The following is a 17,930-nucleotide window of genomic DNA, read 5'->3' on the forward strand; positions in this document are numbered from 1 at the left end:
TCTCAGTCAGGATGACAGCAGAGGTTCCATTAGCCTCTGTGTGATAGGGTAACTACCTTTTGCCAAGTCTAAAATTGGACAAGGGGTGAACAGAAAAATGGACACTTGGGTGAGATAGCGGAGGGTGGTCGATGTTTATAAAACTGTAGAGCTATCACCAGAATACTTGTCTACGGGAAGCATCATTGCAGAATCTATTCCGCACGCTGTCCTGCAGGGAGTCAATAGACTGTGAACAAGAACAGGTCGTACACCCCCCCCACCAAGACTCACGCTAATTTGATTTTAGTGCACTCAAGTGTCAAACTGAGATCAGATATTCCAGTTATACGGTCACATTTACAAAGATGTCTACCTTAACACTGCCTCACATCAAAAACAACGTCCTGACAAAACTAGATAGTTTGCGGTTTTGTTTATTTGAACGGGTCATAAATAAGTAATGCTACCTAGCAAATGTATGCTTTTTGAAAATGGTAGTTCTCCAAAAAATTTTAATTTTTGAAACAAACAGAAAAAGTGTCACTTTCATATAATTTGGTAGACTGTCGTACAAAAAAAAACTCTCAAAACACACATTTACTACAGTGAAACAATCCACGTTGGGTTTAAATATTTGCTTCATTCAACTTACCCGATTGTCAGGAAATCTAGTCTTAATAGAGCTAAAAAGGGAGTTTTCATTCCCATCTTGGGCTTCAGTGAGTAACTGGGAGTCAATAATGATGCTGCACCATACTCTAGGTCCAAATTGTTCACCTTTATGAGCCAAGCGCCAATGAGAAGTGTAAGTGCCTTCAAAATTGGGTGCAACAAATTCCACCGAGACAATACCAATGTCTCCTGGTTGTAGGAATGGAACAGATACTTCCTTTTTTGCAGAGAAAGCCAGAGTGAGGTTCCCCCACATGAACTGGAGCTGTCAAAACATGAAAAGAATAAATGTAAATTCATTTCAGTATTTTAAAAATTCGAACCAAATAAGTCAGACTTTATTTTAATAAATCATTTCCCATTCTCCATTTTCACAAACTATCAGACAACTGGGCAAGACTTTCTGGGTCTAAACTGCTGTCAACATTGATCCAGATCAATCAGTATGGAGATACATATCTGGGTGCAAGACCTCTGGTCCAGGCAATTTATCCACCTTAAGTTTGAGTAACTTCTTTAGTATTACCTCTCGTTTGAATATTAACTTCCATTAACTAGAGAACCAACAGAGAGACCCAGAGCAATCTCAATGTCCACCATGAAAACGGAGGCAAAGTACTCTTAATCTCTCTGCCTCCAATAAAAGCTTGCCTCCTTCATTTTTTAGTGATCATACCCCTACCACGACTATCCTGTTACTACTAATGTCCCTTTGGAAAGCTTTTTTCTTGTCCTTTATTTAATCGTTTTTCTCCTATACTTAGACTTTCTAATCTGCCTTTTGTAGCCTTCTTATATAGCTTCTTTGCATTTGTCCTGGATTTCTTTTTTTAAATCTGTCCCATAAGTGCTATATACTTTTGTCAAGTTTCAAATTCGATCTGATCTTCCTATTCATCTATGCAAGCCCAGCCTACGATTCAGTCATTCCTTTCCCCCCCCCATAATGGAATGCTCTTGATTTATACCCTTTCCATCTTCTGTAGAAATATTTCCCATTCTGGATCTACAGTTGCCAAATTTTCCTTATATCCAAGCTTAAACTCACTATAATTTGCTTTTCCAGTCGAGTATCCTTGTCCTCAACTTTTCTTTTTCTGTTCTTTCACTGAACCTAATTATATTGTGATCACTTTTAGATCACCTACTTGCTCCTCTTCATTATCAAGAACTAGGTTAAATCTCCTGTTAACTGAAAACAAACAGTCCTGAACACACTACAAACTATCCCCTCCACCTCACCACAATCTTCCCTCTCCCAGTCTATTTTTAATTCATTGCTATTCCCTACAATTATGACTATTGTTCATTTCCTTTTATTTGTTCAGCGGGCTTCAATATAATTCTAACAATGTGATCGTACCCCTGCTATTCCTTAGCCAAATCCAAAAAGGCTTGTGTTTGGACTTCTTCTCTATTTAACTCTTTACACTCTAGTACCAAGAGCAGTCAAAATGGATTAACATAAAAATACAAATATACAAGTCGTGCTTTAAATTTTAAAAAAGACCAATTTAAAATTTCAGCTTGGTCAGAGAAGAGGAAGAAAGAAAAACCTAACAAAACACTTAATCTCTCCAGGGTCTGAATGACTTCAAGAGTAACTCAGCACCATGACACAACGCATAGGGAACATTGACATTTGGGTGTGGGGACAAAATGCAAATTTAATTCCTCACAGCAACCACACTGTTCTGAGAGTTACTGAGCAAAGACTAAATACATTTGTGTGAGGGGTTGGGATGGGGAAGGGAAATGGTCGTGCCTGGGCTGATGTGCTGTACCTTCCAGCAGCTGGCTCAGCTGGGAAGCAGATAGAGTATGACGGAGGAGAAAACAGAGACAATAAAAGTACAGCAAAAGTCTGCAACACATAAACAGAACAAATACAAACTACATACAATGACCCTGCAAACCTGTGAAAGAACCTTTAGAACTCACTCATAAGAGAGGCTATCAGATTTTGCCGACTGTCATATCTGACCGCGAGGTTTTCCATTTACAGCCAAACAAAAAATTGATTACAGCACTACTTTCATTGCCATTTTATCAGTTAGCCATCAGTGCAGACGTAGTGAAATTATTGCTAAATTGTAACACAGAGAAAGGCAGCTATTCACTTTTGTGGCAGATGTCCAATTAGCATTGCCGGTGTTCTTCATTCTCCAATGTTTGATAAATTTAATTCCTGGCTGAAGATGAGTACCATCAGGGAAGTTCTCATCCACAAATTCAGCACTCAGTGTTGAAATAACAGGCCTGCAAAATGGAAAAAAAGGTATTAGCAACCATCAAAGAAAAAACACAAATGAAATAAAGGAGTGTAAGGCAAGAATATTTTATGTTGATAGATACCCATCTGTCCTTAGGCTTAGCTGTAGCATTAGTTAAATTATTTAAAAGAAAACTATTCAATGCTGATTCACCAGACAAACAGACTTCACTTATTGTACCTTTCACAATTTGTGTAATATGGAGATTGATGGTTTATGTGACCATAGAACTGCTATTGGAATTTTCTTTTCAAACTATCAGGACTTAGAATGGATTAAAGTCTCACAAACCACCAAGGCATGATGGTGGTTCCATGTTCAAATACTTTTAAACATTTTCCCAAGGGTTCAAGTTACATTGTCTTTCAATGTGTGTATTTTATTTTGCCAATTTCAAGCTGCTTCACAGGACATTATACCTGTAACTCTACAGCCTCCAACTAAATCAGTCAGTAAATACATTCAAGTTTAAAAAAAATCTATTCCAACACCCAAAAAACTCACCTCTGTCCTTTAAGTACACACTCATCAGAGACCAGCAGTAACAAAAATAAATCAATCACTTGCAGCCTCCAGCATTAGCAAGTAATGCAGTCATTGTCACTTAATGGTTTGTTTTCTATGAACAATCGGTCTTGGATGTCTATCCACAATTTATCAACATATGGAGAATACACAATTACTACCCTTGGGGTAACTTTAGGTACAAAACTAATACAGGCTCATTATCATTGATTTATTGGCAAAATGACATTATGTGGTCCCCAAGTTATATTGCATTTTATGGAGTTAATTCAAATTTCTGGACAAAAATATATGGAACTGCAAAATTTATTTGCAGCATTTGTTCAACCATCAAAAACAGAAGGGGAAAATTGTTTAATGGATTCTATTTTTACGCAAAAATGCTGCCTCAAAGAGTTAATGATCCTTCTGCTTACACTGTTGAAGAGCGCTGGACTCCTTTAGGTTCATCTATCGGTTGATTCAAATGTTCCACGACATGCACACCATTCCACTGTAGATGTTTTTTCTGCAGTTTTAGCTGCTTTTTAATCTCCTTAAACTCAGCTTTGCGTTGCCTCTTCTCAGCTCGCAGTCTTTGCTTTTCAGCTTTCAAAAAAGTTTTATCTATTTGTTTCTGCAACCTAAACAAAAGTTGAAAATGCATAATTCAGAATTTTCTACAGAAATATGGTAATCTTCCTAATACTGTTTTGGAAAGATACAAGAGTGCGTATTAGGATACAAAGGGAGGTTATACAAGCATGCTTTACAGTGAAAGGCACCTTAAATGAGATTTTGAAACTTATTAAAAAAAAATTCTCCTATAAATTGAGGACTTTTGTGTTTACAAGCCGATTAGAAAATCAATACTGAAACCTGTTGTGAACAGTATGTGCTGTTTTGGGAAAGTTCTTTCAAAAATTAAGCTATACACACATTGATACAATTAATGAATAATAGACAGAAACCCACATTACATCACTTTGCACAAAGCACTGTACTACTACATTGCCAAATGGAGCACAGGTCTACAGTTTTCATTTTTGCTAGTCTGATGATCAGTTTATTGTTTTCAACTATAAATCACTGGCACCTCAACTACACCAAACTAATTCTGAATGTTAACACATAGAATTTACAACACAGAAACAAGGTCATTCGGCCCAACCAGTCCATGCCGGCATTTACCCTCCACGTGAGTAATCAGTCCTAATCACATTTACCTGCCCTGTTCTTGTATCCCTTCATCTCCTATCCAATCTAATCTTCAAAGCTGACATAGTTTCTTCCTCAACCACTATCCATGAAAGTGAATTTCAGTCTCACAACTCTATTAGGACGTTTCTCTTACTGTCTGTTCTAAATTTCTTACATTTAATATTGTACCTATTGTCCCTCATTCTAGACCTCTTAACTGCTGGAAACAGTCTGTTCCTATATACTTGTCCCATCCTTTCATAATTTTGAACACTTCGATCACATCACCCCATAATCTGCATTGTTCTAATGGGAAAAAAAAGACCAATTTGTAAGTCTTTCTTCATACAGGAAACTTTGAGTTATCCGGAGGCGAACCGTCCGGCAAGCTGGAGCCACCGGCAAAAATCAGGAGCCGTTTTTTATTCTTTTCGTTTCTTTTCTTTGCTTTTTTTTTTGGAACAGTCAAGCTGTGCAAGGTCTGTAGCTAAGCAACAGCTTCAGCTACAGACATGCTTGCCGACTGTTTAGAGGCTGAAGCAACAGGGTTTGTTGATTCATACGGAGATGAAAATCTCCACATGTTTCAACATTAGCTCTGGAGTGTACGGCAGCAGCTCGATCCCGTCGGTGCCGGATAGCACAAAGTTTCCTGTATTTGTATTTCTTCTTCATGCCAGGCGGCATCCTTGTGAAGTTAAATTCTAGAATGCTAATGTAAGTAGAGATTGACATTACCTTGTTTGTTCTGCTACACCAGGGAGTGTGGTTACAACAAACTGCGCTGGTGTGATCTCAGGCGAAGATGTTAAAGGTTTTCTCAGCTTCAACAACGCGTGGTTTGGATCATGCCCATAGCCACTAGCTTCACAGGAGTCACAGATGGTGTATGTGGGACAAATGCTATGAAAATAAATTTAAATTACACTACCTTAATTTTATTTTACAAAAATATGTACTTATGTTCAAAACACTCTTAATAACCAAGTTTCTAATAAAAAGTTACATTTTAAGATTAATATTTTTCCTTGAGAACTCATTCCAATAAAAAGCAGTGTTAATTTATTATATTTTTAGCTGCTGGTCTTGTGAAAAAAATCCTTCCTTCCTAATTACTGTCATTTTACAGAATAACCTGTGGAAGTATACAGAATAGGAAGTAAATTGTAGTTACAACCAAACATACTGATGGCATTTTGCTTCAAAATTTTGGTCACCTCATGCTTCCCATAGTTAAGCCCCAATAAGAATAGAAAAGGCCCAAAACTAACCCGAGCGTTAATCGATAACAGAAAATAAGTTTCAATGTTTGCAAATGGTAATTACAAACAAGCCTGTGTATGCATAAACCGATATAGACAGTAAAGATTGTTTAGCACAGGTAGAGGAAAGGGACACTGCCAAAGATTAAACTAAGGCTTTTACACACATGCAATAAAGTAGGGATATTTAGGTGCAGGATATTTGTGAAATTACATTACAGTTCTGTTTTCTTACATTATAGGCCAATTATGCTAACACAGTTGGTATGGGTGTGGAATGGCTTTGGTCTTCCACTGATGCGAACAGTGTAGTGTCATTTGGGTCTAAAATCACCCAAGTGCCTGCCACCACCATGGAGCTGCTTCCACTTTGCATCTACTACCATATAACTGCAGTCATGTTCAAAATGTTCCTAAAATGCCAACTCTCTCTTAACATTAAAGTTTAACCAATATACTGATGTTGTTGAGTGGAGAACAACACTGCCACAGCCAAGCACGTGCCACATTCCATTGTCCCTGGATAAAGAGTGGATCAGATAAGGGTCTGCCAACTCACTTGAGAAACACCTAACAATGCATTCATGAATTTAGCAAAAGAGCAAGACCAAAACCACTTTACACGGATGGGAAACTTGGTGTGCAAATTAGGTGTAAAGTCAAGTGACTCTGAAGCAAAGCAGAGCAAGACTCCCTCCTCCAGATGTTCCGGTGTATCTCTGCTTTGTTTCTGTATCTGGGTTTAGACTACACTTACAATATCACTGCAATGTTGGTACAAACCAAAACCTCTGCACACTGATGCTGCAGTTGCAGTGTAAACGTACCCTTAAACCTGTATTTAATCTGCTGCAAAGACACCTGCATAGCAAAACAGCAGACTCACAAACCGGGCACTTAATCTTCAACTCTCGTTCAGGCTTATTTACCCACACCGGTCAAGTTTTGACAGTTCTCAGTCAGGCTGCCTTATGGTACACGAGAAGCTCCAACTATTTCTTAAAACTAAGTTAGATTAAGTTGCTTAATTTCAATGTTTAATAAATTAGCCATCTGAATCTAAAGTCTGATTCAGAGAATACGCATGAACAGCTGACAAAATAAAATAAAGGAGTTTTGATCTTGTAAATTAAAAAAATAATGCGGAACTATAGAAAGCTGTTGAAGGAAATGGAATGAGATACGGTGGGAGTGAAATTCATCTTGGACGGCAGTGCAAAACAGGGGACAGTGCATCGGCCAGCCATTTTACACACCGCCCGATTTTCATTTCCATTATTCATTTTGCGCTACAGACCAAGGTGAATTTTATTCCCGGTGTATCCAACGGGCACAATTTAAATGAAACCAGGTATATAAAATATAATTTACACTTCATATTACCTGCACTGGTAGCGCACTCCAAGAATACGAGACTGGCAGTTGCTACAAGCCATGAGCCAATCATAGTAGCTGATCTGTGTAGTGTGGACCTCTGGAGCTTGGATGGGAGGAGGTGCCACCAGGGCACTGGAAGGCTGCTGAATGCTCACCTTCTCAAAGAAATCGCAACAGATGCGGTCAACTGTTTCCCTCACGAACTTATCTTTGAACTGAAAATTAGAATGTACAGAAGCTGAAGTCCCAGATAGCAAAAAAATGATACAAGAGATTAAAATATGGTTATAACTGGCAAAAAACTTGGGGCAGAACGTTGAGCTCTTGTGCCACTGGCAGGGCCTCGCACACAGTGGGCGGCTCATTGGAAAATCATGGATGCTTTGCCTGTGATATTCTGTCCGTTGACATTGTGAAGAAAACGATGGGTAAAACAATGGGATTTTGCAATCAACTGCAGCGCCTCGGGCCCCTTTGGTGGTGTCGTGCCTCAGAAAGCTCTGCCCCGATCTCTTATTTTGCTTCTGATTTACATGTAAACACAGTAAAGAAAGATCTAAGGAGAAACGAGCCACTGGATTAGTCATATGCTATGCACTTATGAAACAACTACACCAGCGTGTATGGGAAGGATAGCATAATGTTTCTATGAAGTACGGTATTTCCTGAGGCAAAGTATCACCATAAACCTAATTTATTTTGGGGTGAGGAACAGGAAGGTTAAATCTTTTGTGATAATATTTAGTTTGTTAATAGGTCTGATAATAGTGGTAAATGTATCTCTTTTTTAAAAAACCCCACTAATATTCTTGTTCTACGCAAATAAGTACAAAGCAATGACACTTTTCAGACTGTCTGCATTACTACTTATTATATAGAGGAAGCTGAATGAGTACATCAGATACAATATATATATTAAATGTATTATATAATTAAAAGGCTTTGGAGATTCATTGCAGACAGCCAGTAATATAAATGGGGTAGCTATACTCCATTTAACTAAGCTTGGATGAAGGCACCTAAATGTTACATAAATTTCCAAAAGGGTCAATGCAGCACCAGACTGCCCCTCTAACGTTGTAAATCACAAACATATGTAGAACTAGATTGTTAAGACTTGGCTCAAATCTGCCCAGACAAATATAGGATGCGACAGCTATTATAGGAATTGACAGCCATTACTATGCCCATGTAAATATGTCTGGACAACATCAGCTGCCCCTGTGGGCACAGATCAGCAGCAGAAAACTGACCTTAATGTCTGCACTCACTAACATAAATATCTGTCATTACAGTTTCTCTGAGCTAGGGTATGGGGAAAGTCCAAACTTTTATTTTTAATTCTTATTTCCCCCCACCCCCCAACCATGACTGATGCTGGGGTCCATCTCCATAGGCTTTGGCAAACCTCCTACACCCCAACCAAGGAGACATTATTTATGCTTCAACTTAGACAGCAAATGTCATCGGCACATCAACCGCAAAGGGCATCACAGGGAGCCCAATCTTGTCCTCACCTGCTGTCAATACACATGCACCATCCAATAAGGTTCACTTGATAGAATTAGCAGCAGGAAATATGCAGATTTCACCCCCCCCGTCCCGTCCCGTCCATGAACAGAGGACAAATGTAATGCCCCCACCACTGCTTTGCTGACAATTAACATAGGTAACTCAGTAAACTCAGCAATCTCAGTACAGACTAGGGATCAAACCAGAGACCCTCCTTGTCTTATGACAACAGCATACCATGGCCAGAATTTTCTTTACCTGGGCAGGTCGGGTGCAGGCGGTCAGCGTGGCGTCGCAACCCCATTCTTGCTTCCATCCCGCTCCAGAAATCGACTTTGCGCTAACGGGGTCTATTAAGCCTGCCCTACGCGTTACCCGACCCATTTAAATGGTGCGGGTCTGATGACTCATTTTCAGCTGGGATATTTAAAGGAGCCATGGCCACATTGCATTTGAAGGTTCATCTAGGAGTGTGCAGACACTGCATTGGAGGCAGTGATTCCTCCAAGCAGTTGGAGATATGACTGCACAGAAGCAGAGGGCTGCACCCAGGTTCTCCGATGACTCGCTCCATAGGCTTGTGGAGAGAGTCAGTGCACGCAGGGAGGTTCTCTTCCATTCGAATGGACGGAAGAGACCTTGCCAAGAGACAAAGAGAGCCTGGCTCCAAATTGCAGAGGTCAACAACAAGGATGTATTCAGGAGGACCTGGGTGCAGCGCTGGACGCATTTCAATTATCTCATTAGATCAAGAAAGGGGAGTACAAAGCCACACTCAACTTCATCACGCTCTGCCTCTCATCACATCCCCATCACTCTGCCTTCCCAACCCTACTCCTGCACATCCTTACTTGCACGTCCACCCATCCCTCTCTCTCTACATCATCACATCTCCATCTTACTAGCCACCCCTCACACTCACCCTCATCCTAATGCAATCATACCAACTAACACCACACAAGGAGGCCACTTGGCATTGCTACCCCACTCCCTCAGTCACCCTCTACAGATGTAAGCTAACCATTCCTTACACTCATTCCATCACTCTCACTCAAACTTCTCTTCTTTGCAGAAGAGAGCGCACAATAAGAGGGAGAGGGAGAACTGGAGGTGATCCTCCATCATTTGCCACCCTCACAACAGCAGAGGTGGATGCTTTGGAAGTATCGGGAGTGGCCGAGCAGCTGGAGGTGGGAGACGGAGAGAGGGGGACCGGTCAGCAACCTGGTGACAGAATTACCTATCATACAGCTACATGGCATACATCAGTCACTCAGATGGGGACTGATGTCATCAGCCACTGAATGGTCGTCATGTGCATAATGGTATGTGCACCCATTCTTCATATGGCATATCTAATTCATCTCTTCACTCTCCCACAGGTCCATCACGAGCCCCCCCCCCCCACTGTCCAGGAGGAAGAGGAAGATGACTCCTCAGCGGAGCCTCCCGCCTCTGAGGGTGCACCGTCACCAGACATAGGTACACCCAGCATCAACACTCACCTCGGTGGGTCCCATGCGAGATAGAGTAGTGTTGTCACCTGATCCATCACAAGTCGCAAGGCAAGTGAGCAAAAGCAGATGGAGACAGGGATAGCAGTGGAGACTCCTCGCTGGAGGGCACAGCACGCTCCCAGCTCAGCTGTATGCAGATGCTGAGCCTTGGGGGCCATCCAGAAAGAGGGCGATCCTGGAGGTGCAGGAAGAAGTGGGGGCTCAGACAGGTTTTGTGACCACGATGTCTGCAAATGTTCAGAGAATGGAGGAGTCCATCTCCAACATGAGCATCACCGTGTTGCAGACGATGGCGATTGTAGGCTCTTCCATGGGTGGGATGGCCACCTGCATGGAGCAGCTATTGCGCCACTCACAGGAGCACAAGGTTTATGGAGAATAGATGGCTATCTATGGAGCATAGATGGCAGAGGCTCATAGACCTCCTGTCAAGGAGAGATGTCAGCACAGACATTGGTCCTCATGGCCCCACTGATGTGCAGCTAGGCACTCTCCAGCTCCTCACTAGCAGGGAAGTGTGGGTAGCCCACGAGGGATGACTATGAGAGACGACATGGAAGTGGGGGCTCCTCTCAAAGCGCTTACACTTCTCACCCATTGCCACCCTCTCAGTCACAGCCCAGATGCCTTCTCGGACAGCAATGGCCAAGTCTGCCCCCTGCACAGTCGCAGCAGAAGCAGACTTTGGCAGGGACATCACAGGCTCCAAAACCCAAAGGACATTCACCAAGAGTGTCTAAGCAGTCGCAGCAGGGAAATGAGCAGGCTGCCTCTACCTCTGCTGAAGCCACAGAGGCAACACCTTGTAGAAGCACACGTAAGAGAGCGATGACACACAAGTAGATTCACAAGTGTAGCCACTTGGGTGTTTTATTCAATGTTAATGTAAGATTTCTGTTAATGTATTATCAACTATTAAAATCTTTATTTTCACCAATTTCCAGTCTTGGACAAATTTGTGTGCACCTTTGGAAGTGGTTTGTGAGTTGCAGTGAATGGTGAGACATAACGTTACCTCCAGCAATGGTGGTCAGTGTGAAAGGAATGGATTGGTCATTGTAGGGATCCTTTAAAGTGTTGCTGTGGGGTGGTGCCAACCTGGCACAGCATGTGGCAGCCATATGGGTGTACTGCGTAAAGTTAAGTAAATTTGGCCATGATGAGGCAATCCCAGGCCTCCCTGGCAGCAATGTGCTCGGGTGTTGGTGGGATCTGGCCCGCAGCTTCCTCCAGCTCCTGCTAGTCTTCCAGCTGATGCTCCTCCTCCTCCTCTGAAGAGGCTGTGTGCTCAGTGCCTTGCTCCTCATGCAGCGCTAATCCTCGCTGTTGCGCTATGTTGTGCAGGGCGCGGCAGATCCCGACAATTCTGGAGAACCTGGCTGGTGCATACTGAAGGGCTCCTCCAGATCTGTCAAGGCATCTGAAGCACATTTTGAGCATGCCTATTGTCTGCTCTATGACACATCTGGTGGAAATGTGGCTTTCATTGTAGCGCTGCTGGGGCCTCAGTACTTGGTTTCCTCAAGGGTGTCATGAGCCACGTCTTCAGTGGATAGCCCTTGTCTCCAAGCAGCCAGCCGGAAAGTCTGTTTGAAGCAAAGACCTGAGGGAGGGTGGACTGGCGAAGGACTAGTCATGGCAGCTGCCAGGGAATTTGGCACACACATGCATGATGATCTTCCTATGGTTACAGACCAGCTGCACATTGAGGGAGTGGAAGCCCTTGTGGTTCACAAACACTCCTGGGTGATGATGGGGTACTCTGATGGCCACATGTATGCAGTCAAAGATGCCCTGCACCCATGGAAAGCCAGCCAGAGTGGCAAAGCTGAGCGCCTGCTCAGTCACACTGGCTTCATCAGTGGCAAAGTTGATGGGGCAGAAATTCCGATCCCTACGGCTGAGTACGCGCTGTGTACTCACCCGTGGGGACATCAGAAATGCCGGTTTCCACCAGCCGTAAAATTGCCGTACGTAATTGCCGGGCAGTTGGTGGGCAAAAAACCCAACTGTGCGCCAGCAATTGGGTTTTCGTTGGTGGTGCAGATGGCCTGTCAACGCGTAGGTTGACATACCGCAAGTTTGGCACTTAGCGCATGTCAAACTTGCAGTGAATTTCAAAGGCAGTATGGCAGCATACTCAGAGTACGCCGTCATACCCATCGCTAAATCCGGGCCATTAGATCATCGCTCTAGAGTTGCATGCCCTTCACTGCAGCTGCAATATATTGCTCTAGAATTAGAAGGGCAGAAATTACAAGACTGTTGCCATCACAGAGCCTTGCATAGAATCAGTGCTGCAATGTTGCAGTCCCATCTCCAACGTGCGCTCACAGCTAGTGAGGCTTCACATCAACAGTGAAGCCTTTCAATTTCTGCCTTATAATCCCATCCTTAACAGCAGGTATGCCTGTACTTACTGTTTCCATGTATGTTGTAAACCAAACTGGAGGCAGCCGCCAATTGTCCTTGCTTTGATCTACATCTTTTGGCATCACCTATAGGGACAGTGATATGCACACAAAGTTTCTATATTTGTGTAAATTAGTAAAAAATAAAGCAGTGTACAGTTGTATACTGATTAGCTGCACCATAAAGATAGGACAAAAATATTTTTAAATATTCAGAAGAAAACAAGCAAGCATATACAGTTGTTATTCATTTACTGTTAGTTCAAAATGGAGTCTGGCAGATCTGTGGAGAGTAAAGAGGTGCATCAACAAGCTACAATATGATACCAGCACACAGCTCTATAATTACAATTCCATTTCCTACTCAAAGCTTGTGGTTTGATTATGGTATTACGTGAGGTAGCAGGAAGTCAAGGCCATGCACTTTTTCACAAGGAGAAATTCTTTTCTGTCTCATTGTCAGGCCACTTTCATGCAGCTCTTGCTGGCTGGCTTAATAATGACACTGACCAAACTCTGGAAGCAGGTCGCCTGCACTGTGTCATGGAATGATGTGTGACTTAGGGAGATAAATTGAGTGAGAAGTGAGGGTCAAAAAAAAAGAGCCTGGAAAAAGATTACAAGCAGGTTGCTAAGTCAAGAAAGTATGAATGGAAGAAATGAGGGGAATAAAAAAAAGACATGGCTCTAAAGGGATCCTCCTTTGTCAAATCACTCCAATCCAACTGCAGCTTGGATGAATGTCAAAGACTGTCGCAATGTTCAGTATAGCCATTAGATTGCCCTGTTGACGTCAACATTTCTAACACTTAATAAAAAATCTCACCTTTCTTTTAGCTTCTTGTGAAACCTTCATATCTTGGCCAATGGCTTTTGCCAACTGTGAATAATGTTTCAGTTCTTTTTTCTTAGCTTTCTTATTCTGAGATTCTTTCAAGTCATTATTTTCAAAGGTTCTCTTTGTACACTGGGTCTCTGTTTTTTCCATCAGTTGTTTTACTTCATAAGCATTCATCTGAATCTGGTTTCCTTGTTTAACTGCACTCTAATTAAAAGTGCACAAATAGCAGTAAGAAAATAAAGCTCACAATAGTTTACTACAAACAGCACAACAGTACATTACAGAGCACTTGTAATTTAACAGAATAGTTTATTAACAAAATGGCCATTGATGCTTTTTTTTACAAAAAAGTGGACCAATATTCAGCAGGCAGTAGGTAGTGTAGTGTTTATGGTACTGTAATAGCAGAGAAACCTAGTTCCACGGTCAAGCTCACTCACGCACTACTGGTGGAGAGTTTCATCATTAACTGGAGAGATCATCACAGAATAGTAACACACTCCACCTTAGGAGAGAAAAATGAACAACTCACCCTATTACAAGCACAACTCTATCAAAGCCATTTGAAATGGCACTAATGTTATGAAAAGTCTATAGCAAGACTATTCCATCTCTAGCAAAGAATAAAAATTGGAACTTGATCCTCTAATGGCTCAGGAGGTTTATCTCATGTGGCTAAACCAAACAGACAATGAAGGACTCAGGTTTGATCCCCGATCTGTGCCGAGGTAGCTAGTCTCAGTGGAGCAGTGATAGGCGAGCTACAATTAGCCTCTGGGCTTCTGGGTTAGAGGAGAAAATTAGCCTAGGTTATCCTGCTCGCTGTCTGCTGCAAGTCTCGAGTATGCAGACACTGGCAAGAATTGGTGCCCATTGTGATGTCCCCTCCCCACACATGATTGAATAATTTGCGACAGTCACTACACAATGGCCACTTGGACAATGTACTGGAGGGTGACAAGGACGGGAGAGTGCAGTTTAAACGGTCACAGGACGGGAGAGTGCAGTTCAAACGGTCACAGGACAGAGTGCGCCAGTTTGAGCAGTCACAGGACGGGAGAGTGCTGGTACAAACTGTCACAGGACGGGAGAGTACCAAGTCCCGCTCACCCATCACCCCTGTGCTCGCTGCCCTACACTGGCTCCCACTTAAGCATCGCCTCAATTTAGAAATTCTCATCCTTGTTTTCAAATCACTCCATAGCCTCGCCCCCCCCTCCTTATGTCTGTAATCTCCTCCAGCCCTATAATCCCCATGACCTCTACGTTCCACCTATTCTGGCCTTTTGAGTATCCCCGATTTTAAATGCTCCATCATTGGCAGTCATGCCTTCAGCTGCCTATGTCCTAAGCTCTGGAATTCCCTCCCTAAATCTCTCCGCCTCTCTTTCCTCCTTTAAGTCGCTCCTTAAAACCTACTTCTTTGACCAAGCTTTTGGTCATCTGCCTTAACATCTCCTTATATGGCTTGGTGTTGTTGATAACACTCTTGAAGCACCTTGGGACCTTTTATTATGTTAAAGGTGCTATATAAATATATTGTTGTTGTGACTAGTGGAACTAGACGCCAAATAATCAGTACCTTCAGGTGAGGGGTAGGACAGAAAATTGAAAGCAAAAATAAAGAGAAAGGAGAATAGAAACTGCAAAGTTACATTGCTTGGCAAATAAAGTTGGAATGTGTTTGAATGCAGACACTGAACCCAAATGTGTTCATTATTACTCATGTTGAATATATCCACACTAAAGGATTAATGATTGGGACATAAACTGCTGGAAGTATAACTGACTGTAATCAATGTCAATGCATATATTACACAAGTGTCATCTTTATCATAGTATTCCGAACCATTTTCCTCAGCATACCAGTTAATAACTATGATTAGTGATATGGAAAATTAAGTAAAACAATAGGGTTGAGTTAACACCAAGTGATAGATTTTTAAACCACAATTAATTCAACAATGTGCAATTACCTTTAAAACTTCTTCATATTCCTCTGTTAAGAGATAAAAAATACAACGGAATAGATGAAACAAAACTGTCGTACAGATGGGGAGGGCAAGTATACAACTAAAATTTCCAACACGCACATTACAGACTATGACTATATTACATATCCAAATAATAAGCAAAGGGGGCAATTTTCTCCGGATATTTTAGGCGCTAAAGAGCCTCTGAGCTGGCTAAGTTGGGGCCTTGAGCTGAAATGCCAGCCTAGCCCACGTTTAGCGCAAGAGGCCGTCTTGGTAATGGAGCTGAAGTGCATGCTAGGAACGGCCAGCCAGAGGATCATTAAGGGGCTGATTCCACTTAAATTGCCCGCTAGCACTCATCAACGCGGCTACACAGCATATTGGTGGATATTTTGAGGTTAGACAAATAAACAAATTTTTATAAGATAATTAGGCCTAGAAATTCACTTTGGGGCGCCCAGCTTGCCTGGGCGCCGGAATTACCGCTGCGCGCAGAGCCACCTGCGCAAGCGGGAAATTCAGTTTCAGCGCCCCAAGTGGAAGCCAGCCGCTAAACAAGGGTTTCGGCGCCCCGCTTGGGGCGCTGAAACTGAATATCGGCGTCTAAAGTGCCGCAGCGCCACCCGCTGCGGCACGGCAGCCTGCGGTACTGCAGGCCTCCCTCTCATTCTTAAGGGGGAGGTGCCTGCAACAGCGCGATCCCCGCTCGCGAGTGCCAGCAAATGAGCCTGGCACCAAGGAGAAGTGCCGGGCTCTCTGGAAACAGCCGGCAATGCCGCGGGGGGGGGGGGGGGGGGGGGGTGTAGGAGGCCGGGGAAGGAGGTGCGGGCAGGCAGCCGCCGAAAAAGCGGCCGGCCGCACCTCCACCTTAACTCGCCCCACTACCGGCACAGGTAGGCCCCTTGTACCGGTCGCTGTTTGCGGCCGGCGCGGGGGAGGCGGGAGCAACTAAATATGGCCAGCGGGGCGATAGCGGGGCGCTGCGCACACCGATGACGTCATCGGTGGCGGCGCAGCGCTAATGGCCAACGCCGCCATTAGCGCCCCGCTAAATATCGCGGTAGGTTTGCACAGTGGCGCAAAAGCCCTCTTTGGGCGCAAACTGGTAGCGTAGGCCACTGAATTTCTAGGCCTTAATTCCTTACTACATACAGGAAACTCTTTTATCCGGCACCGACGGGACCAGCGTGGTGCCGGTTTATCAAAGTCCGGATTACAGAGAGATATAGTTAAAAGGTACGAGAGCTCCGTACACAGCAACAAATCCAGGCTTCCCTGTTGCTTAGCAACAGGTGCAGGAACCCCGGCCACAGATCCAGGCGTCCCTGTTGCTTAGCAACAGGTGCAGGAACCCCGGTTACACAGCCACAGATCCAGGAACGGCCACTAATATGAAGTAAAACTTACCTGAACCTACTCCTGAATTTTGCCGGTTAACAGAGATTTCCGGTTATTTAGGTGCCGGTAAATCAAGAGTTTCCTGTAATACATATACAGGCTTGTTTTAACCCTCAAATAAAAAAAAGCGAGAATCATAACCAAGATTGCAAAGTATATCATTGCAACCATGCCAGTCGGAGGTACAGGTGACAAGGTGCGCAATACTGAGCAAAGGCTCTTTGTACAGGCAGGGTACTCCTGTGCATCTATGAAGAGGCTAGTTCCAGAACTGCATTGGCAGAGACCTGGGGTTGTTTGGATTATGGTTTGTGAAACTGGGGGACCTGAAGAGGGGGAGAAAATAAACACAACTTTTTTTTTTAAAAACTTACAGGAAACTCTTTATTATCCGGCACCAACGGGACCGGCGTGGTGCCGGTTTATCAAAAAGTCCGGATTACAGAGAGGTATCGTAAAAGGTACGAGAGCTCCGTACACAGCAACAAATCCAGGCTTCCTTGTTGCTTAGCAACAGGTGCAGGAACTCCGACCACAAGATCCAAGCGTCCCTGTTGCTTAGCAACAGGTGCAGGAACTCCGACCACAAGATCCAAGCGTCCCTGTTGCTTAGCAACAGGTGCAGGAACCCGGCCACAGATCCAGGAACAGGCCACTAATATGAAGTAAAACTTACCTGAACCTACTCCTGAATTTTGCCAGTTAAGAGATTTCCGGTTATTTAGGTGCCGGATAAAAGAGTTTCCTGTACATTTCTAAGCTTATTCCTAAAATTATAGATACAATGTCACTGCACAGCTAATTTTATTCTCCTCGTCAAGCTCTTGCAAGCAAGCAAGCCACAAGTTTTAGAGGCCAAACAGAATTATGGTGTTAAATACAAAAAAAGTGTACTCTAACAACTGTAAATTATCTGCAAGTTTTCTATACTTTCAAATGTAATTCTTATGCACACCTACCTGCACTGTTAACAGACACCTAAAAAGAAAAAAAGAGGCCGTGAAA

The 17,930-nt window shown here is 43.2% G+C and overlaps 1 protein-coding gene across 3 annotated transcripts in view; it reads right to left on the minus strand.

Annotated features, from left to right (window-relative positions):
• The window catches only part of nbr1a (NBR1 autophagy cargo receptor a), a 61,803-nt gene that overhangs the window by 30,608 nt on the left and 13,265 nt on the right, over positions 1 to 17,930 (minus strand). For 2 of the 3 annotated variants that reach the window (XM_085966396.1, XM_085966394.1), the window contains exons 3-11: positions 17,885 to 17,903; positions 15,528 to 15,550; positions 13,537 to 13,755; positions 12,720 to 12,797; positions 7,277 to 7,485; positions 5,370 to 5,534; positions 3,869 to 4,075; positions 2,775 to 2,913; positions 635 to 919 (exon numbers count right to left, since the gene is read on the minus strand). In XM_085966396.1, the coding sequence (XP_085822522.1) occupies positions 635 to 919; positions 2,775 to 2,913; positions 3,869 to 4,075; positions 5,370 to 5,534; positions 7,277 to 7,485; positions 12,720 to 12,797; positions 13,537 to 13,755; positions 15,528 to 15,550; positions 17,885 to 17,903 (1,344 nt within the window). The remainder of the gene's footprint in view (positions 1 to 634; positions 920 to 2,774; positions 2,914 to 3,868; positions 4,076 to 5,369; positions 5,535 to 7,276; positions 7,486 to 12,719; positions 12,798 to 13,536; positions 13,756 to 15,527; positions 15,551 to 17,884; positions 17,904 to 17,930) is intronic. The other variant, XM_085966397.1, reaches the window with a different exon arrangement.

This window comes from Somniosus microcephalus, chromosome 24 (assembly GCF_052327205.1).
Source record: "Somniosus microcephalus isolate GS21.2 chromosome 24, FLI_Smic_1.0, whole genome shotgun sequence".
NCBI lineage: Eukaryota > Metazoa > Chordata > Chondrichthyes > Squaliformes > Somniosidae > Somniosus > Somniosus microcephalus.